General features: G+C 46.6%; 1 protein-coding gene across 1 annotated transcript; it reads left to right on the forward strand.

Annotated features, from left to right (window-relative positions):
• The first annotated feature begins 6,290 nt into the window (after positions 1-6,290).
• LOC145804344 (protein MAINTENANCE OF MERISTEMS-like) lies at positions 6,291-8,932 on the forward strand. Its single transcript, XM_082898030.1, has 5 exons — positions 6,291-6,535; positions 6,970-7,632; positions 7,885-8,046; positions 8,133-8,696; positions 8,783-8,932. Exons 1-5 carry the CDS (start codon positions 6,308-6,310, stop codon positions 8,930-8,932), a joined length of 1,767 nt encoding a protein of 588 aa, XP_082754156.1. The 5' UTR covers positions 6,291-6,307.
• The last annotated feature ends 12,820 nt before the right edge of the window (positions 8,933-21,752 follow it).

Below are 21,752 nucleotides of genomic sequence, written 5' to 3' on the forward strand. Positions count from 1 at the left end.
CGGAAATACTTACATAGTACTCCGTGCCAAAACAAAGAACTTGTTAGCAAACATGCATGATCCAAGTCCATGTGAAGTGCCTAATGCATCGCATACAAAATGTTGCTAGAATAGGCTCGGCTATCCTAAACATGTCATGTGAGAAATGCACAACTTTCACATATTCAGTTTGGAATTTGACATACATATGCAGTTAGTATGATGTACCGAGCTCAATGCATGTAATACAAATGCATGGATGCACGCATGCATAGCATAAGGTATGCTAATTTAAACGTGTCCTAATACTAACCATTAAAGCGGGTAAGTAAAAGGGAAGAAAGAAGTGAGGTTGGAAGACATACACACACCCACACACACTTATTACAGATTTGCCCTCGCTCGGAGGGACCGAATAAATATTACAAATTAATTAACTACGCAAGCTAATTAATATTACAAATTAACTAATTTAATTAACAAATTAAATTAAATTAATTAAAGCAGGAAAACGTCTCGGGAAACGCGCCACCATGCAAAAGCTGCCTCTGTTTTCCTTCCTTTCCTCCTCTGGAGGCTGTCAAAGCCTCAGGACTACATCCTTGGACAGAGGGGATCATCACCGGCTGAATGGAACTTCCACCGGCAGTGTGGTATGGCCATCGGCACAAAATAGGGTCTGTCGGCAGAGAAAAATGTGCCGGTCGGCACATTACACTGCCGGTCGGCAGAGTATTCCTGCAGAACCTGCAACTCACAGCAACAAAGGGCAAAACAAGGCATGGCAGCATATTTCAAGGCATGTATGCATCAACCATGTCTCTTATCATTGTGATGACTCAAAGGGACATGTGCCTCGGTTCTTGGACCACCAATCATGCATTTCCATGCATGGTGGCCCAAAGAACCGAGTATGCATCTTTGATTTCAAATGTATGCACACCAATCAAACAAATAAGGCCCAATTCCTATCACCAATTCAAGGAACAAGGCATGCATGCGAAATGCAATGCAACCTAGGCATACAAGCTAGGAATGCAACATGGCATGGCAATCAACTCATGCAAGCATACAAGCATGCATATGGCAATACAAATGAGTGCAAAGATGGACTTAAACATGAATTAGGCGGCTCTAAAAAAAGGCCTAAAACAGTAGCCAAAGTTCTATGAAATGAAGGCTAAATGGCATGCACACACACATGCACATAAGGGCCAACACTTAAGCATAAATCAAACAACATTCAAGCACACTTGAAAGGAGGAAACATGGATAATTAGCATGCAACATAAGCTTTGAAATCATGCTATAAAATGATGCCAAATCAAGTTATAAATCAAGCCAAAACATACAAAGAGTAGTCCAAGTGTTCAAGGCAAATCAATAATGCATTGAACTACACTTATCATGACCAAACATGGCATGCATTAAACAACTAAAAACAGATTTTTAGCATGTTAAAACAAGGCTAAAGGACTACTTAGATGGCATCTAAATGGCCCGAATTCAAAGGCATGCAAAGGCACCAAAACATGGAGCATTGCAAAACATGCTTTCAAAGCATTAAAGAGACATGCAAGGCAATCCAACAAGCATGGAAATGGGACTGAAATAGCATGTAGGATGATTCCAAATCATCAAAACAATGCAAAGATGGCATGCTACACATGCACATACTCAAGGCCAACAAGCCCAAATGCAAAGGAGCCATATAATGCATGCAAAGATCAACCCAAACGACTATGGACAGAGCTAAAGCATGGCAAAATAAGCACATAAACTTCACAAATGCAAGCCTAAAACATGCTCCAACAAAGGCTAACAACCTAGAACATGTTAAGGCACAAATAAGGCATTACATGGCAACTATGCTAAACATGCATGGGGTTCCAAAACCAACTTGAAATCATGTTATATCATGGATATATAAGCATGAAAAACATACCAAACATGCTCAACACACACTCAAGCATAGGCTTCTTTAAGAGGCCAAAATGTGCCCTTTTCAAGGACAACAAGGAGAGGGGGTGGCCCTCTCCTTCTTGGGACTTCAAAGCATCATCTTCACCACTGAAATCCCCCAAGATTTCAGTGGTGAAGAGACCTCAACACCAAAATCCCGGAGCTAGCACAAAATGGCTCAAAATGAGGCCTTTTGAGGCCTAAGGGTGGTCAACACCCCTCGAACAACAAAACACTCTTAATAAACAATAAAGAGGGCTTAAAAATAGAACTTTTTTATGTTATACAATAATCACAAAAACAGTTCTAAGATAGGTATAAAATTGATGCAAAAAAGGGGAAAAAATGGACTAGTTTCTCACCCTTGATGCCTTCTTCAACAAAGATGCTCCAATGGCCTCCTTGAGCTTGAATCCAAGACCAAAACTTCAAAACACACTCTTTAGAACCTCAGCTCCTAGAGGAAGTTGAAACACTAGGTGTTTGTGTGCAATAGTAAGGCACAAAACACCTAGTGAACAAAATGGAAGAGAAAGAGAGATAGGTGAGTGTATCTAACCCTAACCCTAGAAAACCAGAGCTCTCCTCTGTCTTTTCTCTCTCTAAAATGTCTAAGCCTCTCCTTTTTTTTGCCTTTTTTTAGAGAGCTCTCTCTATAAGCCTCTTGTAAAGCTTACCAAACAAGCTTTGCAAGAGGGAGATCCCTCCATACACGTGTATGGAGGGGAGCAAAAGTTATACAGCTGTCCAAAAATATCTGCAAAAGCAGATGAATAGCAATCGGCCGGCAAAAAATGCCCTCTTGGCCAAACAAAGTGCCGACCGGCACAAAAAAGTGCTGACCGGCAACAAATAGTGCCGACCGGCAAACTAAATTGCCGGTGGCAGCAAAAACCAGCCGGTGGCATCTAGCCACTGCCGGTGATGGGTGGGGATGGTCTACAAGCCCCACTCTGCCTCTCAAAGGCAAGATGCAAGTGTTTGGTGCAAAACCAGACACTAAACGGTCGAGTTCGGGGATCCTGAGGCGGGGCGCGCGAGCCGAGACCTCCGGGAACTCCAAACGAACACAAACATGGATAATCACCGAGTGTTCAAACGGTGACGTCCAAGTCTTGAGGACGGTCAAAAATGGGGTGTCTACAGTTGCCCCTCTTTGACAGAACTCGAAATTCATAACAATGACGGGAGTGAATGTCAAAGCCCAGAGACGACCCATTTTTGACAAGGCCGAAGACTTAGACAAACATGCAATACAAATAAGATATGCGCCCGGAGGCAGGGGCAAAATGCAAGACAATGCACGGAGCCGAGCATAACTTATGATCATGCAAAGAAAGCTGTAACGAAGCAAACATGCAACAGTTTTAAGCTAGCATACCAAACTACACTATAATGCAGAAAGGATGTAAGAGAATTATGGAATTCTCAAAATGTCTCACTCGGGAGATACAATACCTGTCCGGTTCGTCTGGTCGCACCAGCTTCAAATGAACCGTACATACAATATCGTGCCTGAAAAGAAAACAAACTTAACAGGTACAATATCGTTAGCAACATGCATGACAATGCAAAATGGATGCAAAATGAAATGCAATATATACAAAACAATGTATAAACAATGCAAATGAAGATGCAATGTAATTGAAACAATGCAAGCTACATGCAAAGCATTTGGATCGTGATCCAATCACGAGCGGTTCGAAACCACACCTATGTCAAATAGATTGATGGAGGTAACAAGTCTGTCTACCATAGAACGGTCAACTGAACTATGAGTATTGTAGACAGACGCAAGAACAAGTATTGGGTGGAATTGACATAAGTGGGGAAACAACCCGTTGGAGAAAGGATTACGATCCTAATGCCGGATGCAAAAATTACACTACAATGTAATGGGTGGATATGGCACGCAGGCCAAACCAAATCTTGCCTAGGAAAGGCATGCATACATACAAGCCATGTGTAACACAGAAAAGGTGCCGCAACCCTCAACCAACATATCAACGTGGAATCGGCGCGATACACATACAGAACTGTGTTCTAACATGAAAAGTAAGGGCACATACCAGACCAAGCTCAACATGGAAAGGCGCAAGCCAAAGGCGGAAGGTGATGCAATGAATGCATGCAATCTACAATGCAATATTTACAAATATGCAATGGAATGGATACAATGGATATGGCATGCAAGCCAAACCAAATCTTGCCTAGGAAAGGCATGCACACGTACGAGCCATGTGTAACACAGAAAAGGTGCCGCAACCCTCAACCAACATATCAACGTGGAATCGGCGCGATACACATACAGAACTGTGTTTTAACATGAAATGTAAGGACACATACCAGACCAAGCTCAACCTGGAAAGGCGCAAGCCATGGATGGAAGGTGATGCAATGAATGCATGCAAACTACAATGCAAATGCATGACAATGCACTATGATGCAATGACTATGATTGCAACTTTCCCTATCTTACCAACAGGGTGATATACTAGGTTGGTTCAGTATCCAGAACTGAGGCGTAGACATGCCGCCTCAACCTATGGGGCTTCCATACAGATTTCAAGCCGAGGGTAAACCTCTGGGTATTTAAACCAGACTTTAGTCTCGGAACTCCCGAACCTTTGCGTTCTAGGCATAAGCCGTTCGAACTCTAGTTTCCACCGTCCCAGTTGGTCTTCTAGGAACTCATCGCAAGCACAGACAGGTGGCTTTACCAGACCACCGAAAAGTCGTTCGGGCACGACAAACACCGAAGGAATTGCACCTTCAGAGGATTTAAGGTCTCCTAGACCGGAATGCAAAATGTATGCATGACAATGCATGTTTTTGTTTTTTTTTTTGAAATGCAAATGATGCAAGTGAAATGCATGTTGCATGGAATGCGCGACAACACGCGGCTCAAGAAGTGCACGGCAATGCGAACACTAAAGGTCTTACACCTTCCAAGGATTTAAGGTCTCCTAGACCGTACGTGTTTAAGGTCTCGCCAGACCATGCGTGTTTAAGGTCTCGCCAGACCGGCGGTATTGCACGACGGTATGATGCGCAAAACAGCGCAATGCGTTAGGCAACGCAAGTGCACAGGACAGTGCGATGGAATGCATGCAAAATGCAATGAGATGTGCAAAACAGCACGAAATTGAAATGCACAAAACAGTGCAATGCGCAGAACAGCGCGAGGTTTGAAATGCACAAAACAGTGCGACGGTTTGAAATGCACAAAACAGTGCGACGGTTTGAAATGCACGAAACAGTGCGACGGTTTGAAATGCACAAAACAGTGCGACGGTTTGAAATGCACAAAACAGTGCGATGGTTTGAAATGCACAAAACAGTGCGACGATTTGAAATGCACAAAACAGTGCGATGCGCAGGACAGCGCGAGGTTTGAAATGCACAAAACAGTGCGATGCTAAGTGCGACATGCATGCCACATGGAATGTAAATGGGCTTAAATGCGCAACAACGCACGTATTCCAGAATGCATGACAATGCATGGAATGGAAATGCAATGATGATGCATGAGAAATGTGCACGATAATGCAAAGGGGTGCGTGTTGCAACGCATGTAACACGTGCATAACAATGCAAATGTGTGGCGCATGACAGTGCAATGTAATGCACCGAAGTAGTGTGATGAACTCGTGCAACACACATGGGGCAACTTTTGAATTCAAAAGGATACAAAAAGGATACACCTTCCATGAATTCGAGTGCCACGCACTGGAGACACGGCCCGCGGTCAAAACGGAGGCCGGTTGAATGTCGGAGATGCACTTTCTTGCACTTTCTTGAGCTAGGAAGACCACGAACTTCTCATATGGCCTAAACAAGGCTGTGGGAACCCCACCGGCAGTAAGGGGAGGCCACCGGCTGGCCATCGGCACAAAAACAATTCCATCGGCACAAAAAAGTGCCGGCCGGCACAAAACATTGCCGACCGGCAAACAGTTGCTGGTGCGGGGCAGTTTTGTCTTTTCACCTCGAGTGTTATAAAATAGGGCTTCATGCCCTATTTCCTCATTTCCTACCGCCGAAAACCCTTGCTCTCTCTCTCTAGAGTGCTTCTCTCTCATTTTTTCGCCCGTTTCTTCGCGTTCTACGCTCGTTTCGTCGTCGGATTCGCGATCCTCTTCGCGTTTCGGACATTTTCCACCGATCACATTCTCGTTTCGGTGCCTCGTTCGGCGTTCTCGCCTTTTCGGGGTTCGTTCCCCTCACTTTCCTCTTCATTTCCGTGCCTTTTCACATTCCGGCCTTCCCGGCCATTTCCGACCCTCTCAGGAGTTGACTTTTCGGTTGACTCTTCGCATTCCGGCTCGGTTTTCCCTTTTCTGACCATTTTCACACCACTCTCTACATGGCGGACGACATTCCACGTGGCGGGACTCCCCCGGACCACGAGATGGATCCCGGGCTCGAGCTCTTACCACTGAGCGAGCGCCCGTTCGACCCGGCGACCTACCGGCCGGCGATTCACGTTCTGCCCCCAGACGGCCTGCGTCAGTTCCGGAGTTTCGAGAGGTATGCGGCCCCTGAGCTACTGCTGCGTGAGCCTACCTCCCACCTTTCATTCGGCACTCCCGAGGTAACTCTTCATCTTCTGCTTTACTTTCTGCAATGTAGGATACAAAACTGCCATAGTTAGCTGTATTCTTTAATTGCTGAAACCTGATATGCCGTAGACCGTAGTTGACTGTAAACATACATACAACTGATATCTGTTTGAGACTGACATATGCACACACACTGCACTAGCCCTGAATTACTCAAACACACGGCACACACTGCATTCTACTGCACATACACTGGTACCCAGTATTTGTCTGAATCTGTCAAATTTGCACACATGCTACATCTGTTCTGGAACACCCAAACACGCTGACACAGCACACGTATTTTCTGTAAGCACACCGGCACCCGGTATCTGCCTGAATCTGACAAACTTGCATACATGCCATATCTGTCTTTTCAAAATTGCATTTTGAATGTTGTCTTGCAATTGTTGTTTTCTGTTTGCAGGAGGGTTCCCATACCATTCGCGGGTATGGGAATACTGGTGCACGGGAGTGGTATGACGAGCTCCCTGATGCGGTCCAGCGCATCGTGGATCGGGCGGGCTTCGGCACCTTCTGCCGAGGGCTCTCTAGGTTGTCCACCTACAGACCTCTTCTTGCCGCTCTGGCGGAGAGGTGGTGGGACACCACCGATTCTTTCCACTTTTCTGCCGCAGGGGATATGACGATGACCCCTTATGACTTCTCGATGCTCACAGGCATCGGGGTAGGGGGGGATCCGATCCCTTTCGACACAGACATGGATGAGTGGACCGCCGCTCAGGTCCATCTACTGGGGGAGGCGCCACCGCTAACTCGTCCAGGCTTCGTCCGATATTCCTGGTTCGAGGCACAGTTCAGGGTCCAGCCCGTTTTGGAGGAGGTGCAGATGACCCCAGAGGACGAGGAGAGGTATGCTCGCGGCTTCCTCATGTTCCTGTTCGGGACTACCATCTTCGCCGACCGGGCGAACACCGTGCCTCTCTGTCTTCTCAGCGCACTGGTGGACGTCCGAGATATTCTGCACTTCGATTGGGGCGGCGCTGCTCTGGCCACCCTGTACGGATATATGAGCTCGGCTTCTCGCGGCAGCGGCCAGCTGCTTGGAGGTTACTGGCGGGCTTGGGAGGTACATTCCTTCTCCGCTTTTCCTTTCTGTCTCGTACTTTCTGTACTCTGTACACTGCACACACTGTAGTCTGCCTTAGACTTGCTGTATACTGTACACACGGCACACACATACATTCTGCCTTACACTGACTGTACACTGTTCACACTGTACACTGCACACAATACACAGCTCAACACACGGCTCTGCCATTTCTGCTTCATTCTGTATATTCTGCTTTATCTGATGGTCATACTGACATCTGTTTTGCAGTTGTGGGTTTACGCCTACTTCCCTAGGCTTGCACCTGTGCCAGTTGCGGAGCCTCCTCCGGCTGTTCCCTTCTCGAGTCGCTTTGACGGGGGATGCACCCGGCGACCACGGGAGACATTCGGCTTCTTCCGCCGATATTTCGACACCATCACCCCCACAGAGGTATGCTTTACTTTCAGTTCGTTTAGCTTCGCTTTCCCACTGCATGTTTCAATAACAGTAGATAACAAACTGTCTGTTACTTTCAGATCACATGGCGGCCATGGGCTTCCTTGCCGTCGGCGATGCGGGGTCGGTTCCCTGGTGCTGAGGAGACCTCGCGTTTCCGGATCTTGCTAGAGGGCCCGGTCTGTCGGGCTTGGTACCTGGGGGAGCGTTTTCTATGCCAGACCCGCGGGTTACCTGAGCAGATAGTCCCGGTTCACCCTCCTGCAGAGATGAGGGAGACCGAGGGGCTGACCCCTGAGCAGCTGGATGATTACTCCATCGGCTGGGAGGAGGCCGGCTTCCGAGGCACCGGCGACTATCAGGAGTACGTGCGGACGTACCTGATGCGCCCCTTGAGCGGTCGTCGAGCAGAGGGGGCCAGGCCTGTAGCATCGGCGGCTGGGGCCGGAGCGGGAGCAGGGGCTGGATCTTCGAGGAGGGCCCGGGTCCGTGGCAGGGGCGGAGTGCGGGGAGGACGAGGAGTTGGCTGGCCTGCCCTGCCTGCTGTACTGACTTTCCAGGGGCAGGGTGGGGCGACCTATCAGATCCCCTTCGCCCCTCCACCGGCTGGTCATGAGTTCATTGACGTCCCCGACCTTCCGCCGGTATGTATCACTGTACTTCGTACAGTTATTTGATTTCAGTTTACTTGATATTCCACAGAATACTAATGCATCTGATACCTTTGCAGGCTTCTTCTGAGTACACCCGTCAGTCGTTGGCGATGAATGCCTCGATGATGGGGATGCTCCAGCGGACATTTGACCTTCTAGCCGTCTACAGCATACCGGTATGTCCTTCTGACACTGACCTCAAACCATTCATACACTGCTTTGTATAATCTGATGCACGGCACAACACCCGATACACTGATCTCACAGTATCTGAACACTGCATATACTGCATTCTACACTGTACTCTGCACTGATAAACTGCTCACGGCATTCATACGCTGTACCCATACACTGCATTCTGCACTGATAAACTGCTCACGGCATTCTTACTGTATTCATACGCTGCATTCTGCACCTTTAAACTGTTCACAGTGTACTGATGCATTTCCCTTTTGTGTACTTTTCAGCCTCCTTTCCAGATTCCCATGGCGGGAGGTGCTCCAGCTAGACCTTCTGTCCCTGCTCGGGGGAGAGATGAGGAGGGCAGGATATTTCCCCGTACCAGGGGAGGGCGTACTCACGTCGGGAGTAGCTCGCGAGCTCCAGTCCCGGACGATGACGACGACGAGGAGTCAGAGGCGGAGGCAGGGTCATCGGAGGAGGAGACCGGAGACGGTTCTAGCTCGGGCTCTGATGACGACGCTGATGATGCTCCTGGACCTTCGTCCAGGAAGAGGACCAGGACGGACTGACAGCCCTCCGGAGTGCTCGATGCAGATTTTGCTATCTTTTCTTTCTTTCTTTGTACTTTTCTTTTTGTTGGTAGATAGATTACCTTGTACTGCCGCAGGCAGGTTTTTGTTTCCAAAACTTGTACATTTGAAAAGCTAAGTAAATGAAACAGACTTTTTATCTGAAAAAGTGTTTACATTTACACATTTCATGCATTGCATCGCATCTCATCATGTTACACCTCAATGTAAATGGAATTGATTGGTTTTCTGAAAATTGAACACTTGCATTGTAATAATCAGATAAGTTAAACAGCTGACAGCAAAATAACCCAAGCAACCCACTGCCTGATTCTGGACACACAGCCCTTACTCTGTTGGGGATTAATCTACACACAGCCCATAACACAGCATTCGATTCATTCTGCACACGGCAATTCTAAACAAAACAGCCCAATCTGACAAGACGGACCTCAAAGATGGAACTGGTTGGAGTCAAAACACGCTCAAATGTAGAGAATGGCACAGCATTCTGAGCATAAGCGATTTTTTGAAATCGAATGAGGGTTTTTCAAACCGGGATGTCGAGCCTACAACTGAACACAGCGGGGAGGACTCAAACAAAGAGGTACACGACCTAAACACAACGAGACACGCTCGGGAGAGACTCAAAACAAAAGACGAGACCGCCAAATGAAAGAGACACGACACACAGACGCGTAAACGAAGATGGGAGACCTCGGACCACGAGGAGCCAGTTCAATCTGGGTATTGTTTTCCCACCCTTTCTGATTTGTGATCCTCACATCACTCGACTCTCAAGCTCGGATTTTCTCTCAAAACCCTTTTCCTCACTTTTCTCTCAACTTACACCTCTCTATTCTTCAATCTCTCATTTTCCATCCCTCCCCGGGGTGATTGATGGATAAATAGAAAGGTGTGGGTTCATGCTCAATACCGTTAGCTCACAGCTATTTCTTCTGGTGGGCAGAGTGCTCTTCTGGCAAGTACGTCGATGACGGGGGAGAGACAGAACGCCTGGCTCAACTGTGCCCCTAGTTCATCATTTTAACCATTTTTTCATTTTTGCCTTCTACTAAAACGGTTTTGATCAAAATGAGAGTCGGATTAACGTACTTGTTCGATTTTTGATTTGAAAAACATGCAAGTCAGGCTGCAAGCACTGAAAATTTTCCTTTTTTGGGTCCAAGAAATGGTCCAGTTTTGGAAAATGAGATAGTTTTCGAGAAAATAGTCAACCTCAGTAAAAAAATTTCAAAAACTATTTTTCAAACAGCTGATGCTCAACAAGCATGAAACTTACCTTTCGAGATGCGCAACCTCGGATCGGAGGCAATGGCAAATTGCCCCTGGTTTAAAGGGGGTGGGAGGCAACGGAAAGTTGCCCCTAGTTTGAATGGCGGCTCACGGCGGTTCGCGGCAACGGAAAGTTGCCCCTTGTTTGGATGGTGCCGCAGCAGTCCGCAGACAGTCTTCATTGGCGGTGGTCGAGCTCTCAGACACCGAGGTGACGAAGACGGTCACAACAAATATATGGACACAGTCGCCTTGGGAGCGTTGGCGACTAGACTTTGAAGTCGAAACCACTGCATGGACTGGGACGCTTATGAAAGCGTTGGGGGCTGGACTTCATGATGAAGTTGCCTACGTATCCCAAACATGGGAATCAAGCCTTACGTAGTTCCGGTTAAGGTCCACTCGGGTATTTTAACCTTCACTTTGTTTGGCTCTTATTTTTGCCAAGGCGCCCAATGCGGGTTTTCGACCTTGCGAGCTTCTTTTCATTTTCTTTTGTTCGTTTCTTTTTCTTTTTTTTTTGCTTTTCTTTTTTTCTTTTCTTTTTTCTTTTCTTCTTTTTTGTATTTTTCTCTTGCTCTAACTTTTGCCTGGGCCGCCCTTCCGGGTTTTCGGCCCAGCGAGCCTCTCAAAGGGTAAAAGTGTAGCAAGTCCATGCCAAATGGTTTTTTGGGATTGAAGCCTCTCTGTGTCCAGGAGAACGGTTGTTGCACTGATTTGCGGAGAATCCATCAAGGTTACTCTACGAGCTTCTTCCGGCGAGATCTACTCCTTCTGATTCGGCTTTGGTGCCTCTTGCTCGAGGGCTGCTTCAAAACTGGCCACACGGGCCTTTCATGGCGTTTGTCCGTTGAACTTTCTGAACGTTCTGAATGGGTTCAAAGTCGGAAAACAAATAGGTTGAATCTTGAGGCTGAGAGCGATCCTAGGCTGCGCAATCTCAAGAGCGATTCCACACAGGTCTTCGCAGGGCTGCGTAAAACATTTGCTTTTGAAAGTTTTTAAGAAAGCGACAAATCGCTCGCGCCGAAGATAGTGTGGAACCAATCTGGATCAGGCCAGGGTCCTTCTCAGTACTCACGCCGACAAGCATGATTTCATTCATAAAAGGCTTAGCACGCCTCTCTTTCTCTCAAAATGATCAAAATTTTACAAAACCCGAGGAATTCCTTCCTCTTCGTTTTCATCACCGCAGTGTTCAAAAGTTTTTTTTTTTTGAAAAACTTAGGTTAATGCTTATGAGTTTGGCGCGCAGGAGAGCAGGCGAGATGTACTGTCAGCCCAATCAAATTCTCTGGCACTTATGCTGAAAGCAAGCATGAAGGTTGAGATAGCAACAGCTGTTTCAATCGGCTTTGTTGGTGCAACTGGCCCCTTGGTAGAGACAGACTCAAAACAAAAATAGATAATTACAAAACAAAACGGTGTTCGAGGCAACAACCCCAGAATCACCAGGTATTATATACAACGGGGACTGACTCGATACAACAAGGCAGACCCTTAAGCAAAAAAGACTGACTCAAGACAAAGAGACAGACTCAAAACAAAAGACTGACTCGATATCCAAGCCAGGATTTACGAAAACTCGGTTTCACCGATACTCAAAAATGCGTGCCAGACGCTTCATCCAAAAATGTACCAAATGTTGTCCGCAGGCGGTTCTCTTCACATACTCGCAGTATCTGAGCCCTCGAAATCCAACAACTGAGTGGTGACGGGCTTGCCTGAGGTAGGTGGTAGGATAACCTTGTTATCAATCAAATCCTGCACTTCATGACGAAGGCGGGAACATCCATCGGTACTGTGACCGGACTGCTGGTGGTACGCGCAGTACAAGGTAGCATCATGGGTGGCGGGGAGATTCTTCGGGAGCGGCCGGGGCTCCAAAGGCTTAAGATGCCCATTCTTCGCCAATATTAACAATGCCCTAGACAAAGGCATGTGGAGGTCGTGAAAGACCCTGCGCCCTCGGGGCAGGTACTTTGCAGTTTGAGGATTCTTGCCAGATGCGCTGGCGAAAGGATCGGCTGGCGCTGCCTTGGCTTTTTGAACCTTTCCCGGTGCAGGGTTGGGAACAACAGGAACTGTCTGGGCATGACGGGGCCCATCCCGGTTTTCTGCCTGGCTTGAACCGCCTTTGGTTGGAGCGGGGAAAACATCATCTATAGTTTTGGTCACTATTGCAGATGTTTGTTGCTTGTTCATCCCTCTGGCCTTCAGAGCCTCGACTGCCCACAGCAGTTGTTCAATGGGGTCGGCGTCTATCTTTGCCTTGTCCTTTCCCCTGGCCTCAGCCTGATCGAGGGTCTGGGTTGGTGCTGGCATGTCGTGGCTATAGCCGGAAGTCACCTCTGACTGGCTGAGCTCTATCACAATCCGCCCCAGTAGCGGGGGCTCCTGTGGTACAAAATTCCCGGCATACGGTGCCGCTGGCGGTGAAGCCGTCATTCCATAGGCGAGGTCTGCCACAGACCTTTGGAGATCGCCTATCATCCCCATCAATTCGAAGGTGGTGGGCTCACGAGCCTGGTATAACTGGGGAGCCCAAACCGGGTGCACAACGGGCGACCTGGGCGGGTATGACATACTGATGCTGGCCTCACTCTGCGGAGTGGTTCCCTGCTCTGGTGCGGCTGTCATAACCACAATTTCTTCTGAACTTTGTGTCGCCATAAATCTTGCCTCAGCAAAGGGGGACACTGGCTATTCTGTATCAACTCTGCGACTCTCTGAACTGAAAGGAAAAACAGACAGCATTTCAGCCCAAACTGATCAACCACGGGTGTAGCTACACAACTGTTCCCTTCTGCTGATCACTGTTCCCAGAAATCACTGTTCCCGAAAACTGAACCGATACCCGCGGATAACTGATTCTCACAACTGATACTGATACTGGTGTTTCCAGGTTAGATACTCTGACTTGCAAACTGACATGTGCATTCCTGTAGAGCAACACTCTAAAAGCACATAGCAAGTAAAGAGAACAAAACACCCCTATATTGGGGGTAGGGTTTCCCTGTCCTATTTTGTCAGGAGCTAGGGTTTCACTACGCACACAGCGGTTTCAAACAACTTAGCATCGGGTAAGCAACCTGTCCTAGTTTGGAATGGTCACTATAGATTCCGAATATGCACTAGGTCGAATGGTCAAAAGGGTGCCCCGGTAAAACCGGGGTTTGTGTTCCCATACTGTCAGAGCCCATAGCCGGTCAGCCTTATGGTCATGCCTTGACAAGACAAGCCTCCAGCAAACCGTTCAGGAATGGCAGATGGCAAACACTGTGTTCCTAGGTGCACCAATGCACATGCAATGCAAAGAGACACATAAATCAGATCAAAATAGGATATCACGAGTTCGAGTCAAGCTCTCTAAATCCCCAGCAGAGTCGCCAGAAACTGTAACAGCGCCCGCGTGGGCCTCAGGCTACAGTTCGGACTCGATTTGTGTCACGGTTCTAAATCTGAACCAAAGAGTCCAAATCTGGCAAATCGTTTTGAGAAACAGATTTTTTGAAAAAGTAGTGCCAAACATGGACTGCTTTGCCAGATACAGAGTCGCCACCTAAATATTTTTTTTTATGGGAGAATTTAGGAAACCCTGACTCGGTGCCGAAGGCCACATGTCCGTCATCACCGGAGTTGTCTCGGCTCGGGAGCTTGGGTACGATCGGGGAAGGTCAGCTATGAGCACCCCCTTTCGCCCGGTCCGAAGACCGGCCTCTACTAACCATGATATCCGTTTTTGAAAACTTTATGTGTTCTTAAACCAATTGTTAGCCTAGAATTACTATGTTATGCGCGCAGCAAACAAGTATAGACTAGATTGCCTAATTTGGAAATAAACATTGCATATCCGTTTGGTTTGAAAATGCTTTGGAATTTGCTACTCGCAAGTAGGCTAAAATACGGATTTCAACGAGTTTTTTCCAACTCAAACAATCCGGCCTTCACCCACAGGCATTCAAAACAGTTTTAACACATAAGCATCTAGCCACATGTTAAGCATGCTGTCATGGTAACATTCACACTCATGCGATATGCTAAAGCGGAAATACTTACATAGTACTCCGTGCCAAAACAAAGAACTTGTTAGCAAACATGCATGATCCAAGTCCATGTGAAGTGCCTAATGCATCGCATACAAAATGTTGCTAGAATAGGCTCGGCTATCCTAAACATGTCATGTGAGAAATGCACAACTTTCACATATTCAGTTTGGAATTTGACATACATATGCAGTTAGTATGATGTACCGAGCTCAATGCATGTAATACAAATGCATGGATGCACGCATGCATAGCATAAGGTATGCTAATTTAAACGTGTCCTAATACTAACCATTAAAGCGGGTAAGTAAAAGGGAAGAAAGAAGTGAGGTTGGAAGACATACACACACCCACACACACTTATTACAGATTTGCCCTCACTCGGAGGGACCGAATAAATATTACAAATTAATTAACTACGCAAGCTAATTAATATTACAAATTAACTAATTTAATTAACAAATTAAATTAAATTAATTAAAGCAGGAAAGCGTCTCGGGAAACGCGCCACCATGCACAAGCTGCCTCTGTTTTCCTTCCTTTCCTCCTCTGGAGGCTGTCAAAGCCTCAGGACTACATCCTTGGACAGAGGGGATCATCACCGGCTGAATGGAACTTCCACCGGCAGTGTGGTATGGCCATCGGCACAAAATAGGGTCTGTCGGCAGAGAAAAATGTGCCGGTCGGCACATTACACTGCCGGTCGGCAGAGTATTCCTGCAGAACCTGCAACTCACAGCAACAAAGGGCAAAACAAGGCATGACAGCATATTTCAAGGCATGTATGCATCAACCATGTCTCTTATCATTGTGATGACTCAAAGGGACATGTGCCTCGGTTCTTGGACCACCAATCATGCATTTCCATGCATGGTGGCCCAAAGAACCGAGTATGCATCTTTGATTTCAAATGTATGCACACCAATCAAACAAATAAGGCCCAATTCCTATCACCAATTCAAGGAACAAGGCATGCATGCGAAATGCAATGCAACCTAGGCATACAAGCTAGGAATGCAACATGGCATGGCAATCAACTCATGCAAGCATACAAGCATGCATATGGCAATACAAATGAGTGCAAAGATGGACTTAAACATGAATTAGGCGGCTCTAAAAAAAGGCCTAAAACAGTAGCCAAAGTTCTATGAAATGAAGGCTAAATGGCATGCACACACACATGCACATAAGGGCCAACACTTAAGCATAAATCAAACAACATTCAAGCACACTTGAAAGGAGGAAACATGGATAATTAGCATGCAACATAAGCTTTGAAATCATGCTATAAAATGATGCCAAATCAAGTTATAAATCAAGCCAAAACATACAAAGAGTAGTCCAAGTGTTCAAGGCAAATCAATAATGCATTGAACTACACTTATCATGACCAAACATGGCATGCATTAAACAACTAAAAACAGATTTTTAGCATGTTAAAACAAGGCTAAAGGACTACTTAGATGGCATCTAAATGGCCCGAATTCAAAGGCATGCAAAGGCACCAAAACATGGAGCATTGCAAAACATGCTTTCAAAGCATTAAAGAGACATGCAAGGCAATCCAACAAGCATGGAAATGGGACTGAAATAGCATGTAGGATGATTCCAAATCATCAAAACAATGCAAAGATGGCATGCTACACATGCACATACTCAAGGCCAACAAGCCCAAATGCAAAGGAGCCATATAATGCATGCAAAGATCAACCCAAACGACTATGGACAGAGCTAAAGCATGGCAAAATAAGCACATAAACTTCACAAATGCAAGCCTAAAACATGCTCCAACAAAGGCTAACAACCTAGAACATGTTAAGGCACAAATAAGGCATTACATGGCAACTATGCTAAACATGCATGGGGTTCCAAAACCAACTTGAAATCATGTTATATCATGGATATATAAGCATGAAAAACATACCAAACATGCTCAACACACACTCAAGCATAGGCTTCTTTAAGAGGCCAAAATGTGCCCTTTTCAAGGACAACAAGGAGAGGGGGTGGCCCTCTCCTTCTTGGGACTTCAAAGCATCATCTTCACCACTGAAATCCCCCAAGATTTCAGTGGTGAAGAGACCTCAACACCAAAATCCCGGAGCTAGCACAAAATGGCTCAAAATGAGGCCTTTTGAGGCCTAAGGGTGGTCAACACCCCTCGAACAACAAAACACTCTTAATAAACAATAAAGAGGGCTTAAAAATAGAACTTTTTTATGTTATACAATAATCACAAAAACAGTTCTAAGATAGGTATAAAATTGATGCAAAAAAGGGGAAAAAATGGACTAGTTTCTCACCCTTGATGCCTTCTTCAACAAAGATGCCCCAATGGCCTCCTTGAGCTTGAATCCAAGACCAAAACTTCAAAACACACTCTTTAGAACCTCAGCTCCTAGAGGAAGGTGAAACACTAGGTGTTTGTGTGCAATAGTAAGGCACAAAACACCTAGTGAACAAAATGGAAGAGAAAGAGAGATAGGTGAGTGTATCTAACCCTAACCCTAGAAAACCAGAGCTCTCCTCTGTCTTTTCTCTCTCTAAAATGTCTAAGCCTCTCCTTTTTTTTGCCTTTTTTTAGAGAGCTCTCTCTATAAGCCTCTTGTAAAGCTTACCAAACAAGCTTTGCAAGAGGGAGATCCCTCCATACACGTGTATGGAGGGGAGCAAAAGTTATACAGCTGTCCAAAAATATCTGCAAAAGCAGATGAACAGCAATCGGCCGGCAAAAAATGCCCTCTTGGCCAAACAAAGTGCCGACCGGCACAAAAAAGTGCTGACCGGCAACAAATAGTGCCGACCGGCAAACTAAATTGCCGGTGGCAGCAAAAACCAGCCGGTGGCATCTAGCCACTGCCGGTGATGGGTGGGGATGGTCTACAAGCCCCACTCTGCCTCTCAAAGGCAAGATGCAAGTGTTTGGTGCAAAACCAGACACTAAACGGTCGAGTTCGGGGATCCTGAGGCGGGGCGCGCGAGCCGAGACCTCCGGGAACTCCAAACGAACACAAACATGGATAATCACCGAGTGTTCAAACGGTGACGTCCAAGTCTTGAGGACGGTCAAAAATGGGGTGTCTACAGTTGCCCCTCTTTGACAGAACTCGAAATTCATAACAATGACGGGAGTGAATGTCAAAGCCCAGAGACGACCCATTTTTGACAAGGCCGAAGACTTAGACAAACATGCAATACAAATAAGATATGCGCCCGGAGGCAGGGGCAAAATGCAAGACAATGCACGGAGCCGAGCATAACTTATGATCATGCAAAGAAAGCTGTAACGAAGCAAACATGCAACAGTTTTAAGCTAGCATACCAAACTACACTACAATGCAGAAAGGATGTAAGAGAATTATGGAATTCTCAAAATGTCTCACTCGGGAGATACAATACCTGTCCGGTTCGTCTGGTCGCACCAGCTTCAAATGAACCGTACATACAATATCGTGCCTGAAAAGAAAACAAACTTAACAGGTACAATATCGTTAGCAACATGCATGACAATGCAAAATGGATGCAAAACGAAATGCAATATATACAAAACAATGTATAAACAATGCAAATGAAGATGCAATGTAATTGAAACAATGCAAGCTACATGCAAAGCATTTGGATCGTGATCCAATCACGAGCGGTTCGAAACCACACCTATGTCAAATAGATTGATGGAGGTAACAAGTCTGTCTACCATAGAACGGTCAACTGAACTATGAGTATTGTAGACAGACGCAAGAACAAGTATTGGGTGGAATTGACATAAGTGGGGAAACAACCCGTTGGAGAAAGGATTACGATCCTAATGCCGGATGCAAAAATTACACTACAATGTAATGGGTGGATATGGCACGCAGGCCAAACCAAATCTTGCCTAGGAAAGGCATGCATACATACAAGCCATGTGTAACACAGAAAAGGTGCCGCAACCCTCAACCAACATATCAACGTGGAATCGGCGCGATACACATACAGAACTGTGTTCTAACATGAAAAGTAAGGGCACATACCAGACCAAGCTCAACATGGAAAGGCGCAAGCCAAAGGCGGAAGGTGATGCAATGAATGCATGCAATCTACAATGCAATATTTACAAATATGCAATGGAATGGATACAATGGATATGGCATGCAAGCCAAACCAAATCTTGCCTAGGAAAGGCATGCACACGTACGAGCCATGTGTAACACAGAAAAGGTGCCGCAACCCTCAACCAACATATCAACGTGGAATCGGCGCGATACACATACAGAACTGTGTTTTAACATGAAATGTAAGGACACATACCAGACCAAGCTCAACCTGGAAAGGCGCAAGCCATGGATGGAAGGTGATGCAATGAATGCATGCAAACTACAATGCAAATGCATGACAATGCACTATGATGCAATGACTATGATTGCAACTTTCCCTATCTTACCAACAGGGTGATATACTAGGTTGGTTCAGTATCCAGAACTGAGGCGTAGACATGCCGCCTCAACCTATGGGGCTTCCATACAGATTTCAAGCCGAGGGTAAACCTCTGGGTATTTAAACCAGACTTTAGTCTCGGAACTCCCGAACCTTTGCGTTCTAGGCATAAGCCGTTCGAACTCTAGTTTCCACCGTCCCAGTTGGTCTTCTAGGAACTCATCGCAAGCACAGACAGGTGGCTTTACCAGACCACCGAAAAGTCGTTCGGGCACGACAAACACCGAAGGAATTGCACCTTCAGAGGATTTAAGGTCTCCTAGACCGGAATGCAAAATGTATGCATGACAATGCATGTTTTTGTTTTTTTTTTTGAAATGCAAATGATGCAAGTGAAATGCATGTTGCATGGAATGCGCGACAACACGCGGCTCAAGAAGTGCACGGCAATGCGAACACTAAAGGTCTTACACCTTCCAAGGATTTAAGGTCTCCTAGACCGTACGTGTTTAAGGTCTCGCCAGACCATGCGTGTTTAAGGTCTCGCCAGACCGGCGGTATTGCACGACGGTATGATGCGCAAAACAGCGCAATGCGTTAGGCAACGCAAGTGCACAGGACAGTGCGATGGAATGCATGCAAAATGCAATGAGATGCGCAAAACAGCACGAAATTGAAATGCACAAAACAGTGCAATGCGCAGAACAGCGCGAGGTTTGAAATGCACAAAACAGTGCGACGGTTTGAAATGCACAAAACAGTGCGACGGTTTGAAATGCACGAAACAGTGCGACGGTTTGAAATGCACAAAACAGTGCGACGGTTTGAAATGCACAAAACAGTGCGATGGTTTGAAATGCACAAAACAGTGCGACGATTTGAAATGCACAAAACAGTGCGATGCGCAGGACAGCGCGAGGTTTGAAATGCACAAAACAGTGCGATGCTAAGTGCGACATGCATGCCACATGGAATGTAAATGGGCTTAAATGCGCAACAACGCACGTATTCCAGAATGCATGACAATGCATGGAATGGAAATGCAATGATGATGCATGAGAAATGTGCACGATAATGCAAAGGGGTGCGTGTTGCAACGCATGTAACACGTGCATAACAATGCAAATGTGTGGCGCATGACAGTGCAATGTAATGCACCGAAGTAGTGTGATGAACTCGTGCAACACACATGGGGCAACTTTTGAATTCAAAAGGATACAAAAAGGATACACCTTCCATGAATTCGAGTGCCACGCACTGGAGACACGGCCCGCGGTCAAAACGGAGGCCGGTTGAATGTCGGAGATGCACTTTCTTGCACTTTCTTGAGCTAGGAAGACCACGAACTTCTCATATGGCCTAAACAAGGCTGTGGGAACCCCACCGGCAGTAAGGGGAGGCCACCGGCTGGCCATCGGCACAAAAACAATTCCATCGGCACAAAAAAGTGCCGGCCGGCACAAAACATTGCCGACCGGCAAACAGTTGCTGGTGCGGGGCAGTTTTGTCTTTTCACCTCGAGTGTTATAAAATAGGGCTTCATGCCCTATTTCCTCATTTCCTACCGCCGAAAACCCTTGCTCTCTCTCTCTAGAGTGCTTCTCTCTCATTTTTTCGCCCGTTTCTTCGCGTTCTACGCTCGTTTCGTCGTCGGATTCGCGATCCTCTTCGCGTTTCGGACATTTTCCACCGATCACATTCTCGTTTCGGTGCCTCGTTCGGCGTTCTCGCCTTTTCGGGGTTCGTTCCCCTCACTTTCCTCTTCATTTCCGTGCCTTTTCACATTCCGGCCTTCCCGGCCATTTCCGACCCTCTCAGGAGTTGACTTTTCGGTTGACTCTTCGCATTCCGGCTCGGTTTTCCCTTTTCCGACCATTTTCACACCACTCTCTACATGGCGGACGACATTCCACGTGGCGGGACTCCCCCGGACCACGAGATGGATCCCGGGCTCGAGCTCTTACCACTGAGCGAGCGCCCGTTCGACCCGGCGACCTACCGGCCGGCGATTCACGTTCTGCCCCCAGACGGCCTGCGTCAGTTCCGGAGTTTCGAGAGGTATGCGGCCCCTGAGCTACTGCTGCGTGAGCCTACCTCCCACCTTTCATTCGGCACTCCCGAGGTAACTCTTCATCTTCTGCTTTACTTTCTGCAATGTAGGATACAAAACTGCCATAGTTAGCTGTATTCTTTAATTGCTGAAACCTGATATGCCGTAGACCGTAGTTGACTGTAAACATACATACAACTGATATCTGTTTGAGACTGACATATGCACACACACTGCACTAGCCCTGAATTACTCAAACACACGGCACACACTGCATTCTACTGCACATACACTGGTACCCAGTATTTGTCTGAATCTGTCAAATTTGCACACATGCTACATCTGTTCTGGAACACCCAAACACGCTGACACAGCACACGTATTTTCTGTAAGCACACCGGCACCCGGTATCTGCCTGAATCTGACAAACTTGCATACATGCCATATCTGTCTTTTCAAAATTGCATTTTGAATGTTGTCTTGCAATTGT

Source organism: Camellia sinensis, chromosome 12, assembly GCF_055761805.1.
Source record: "Camellia sinensis isolate YWXY chromosome 12, ASM5576180v1, whole genome shotgun sequence".
Taxonomy (NCBI): Eukaryota; Viridiplantae; Streptophyta; class Magnoliopsida; order Ericales; family Theaceae; genus Camellia; species Camellia sinensis.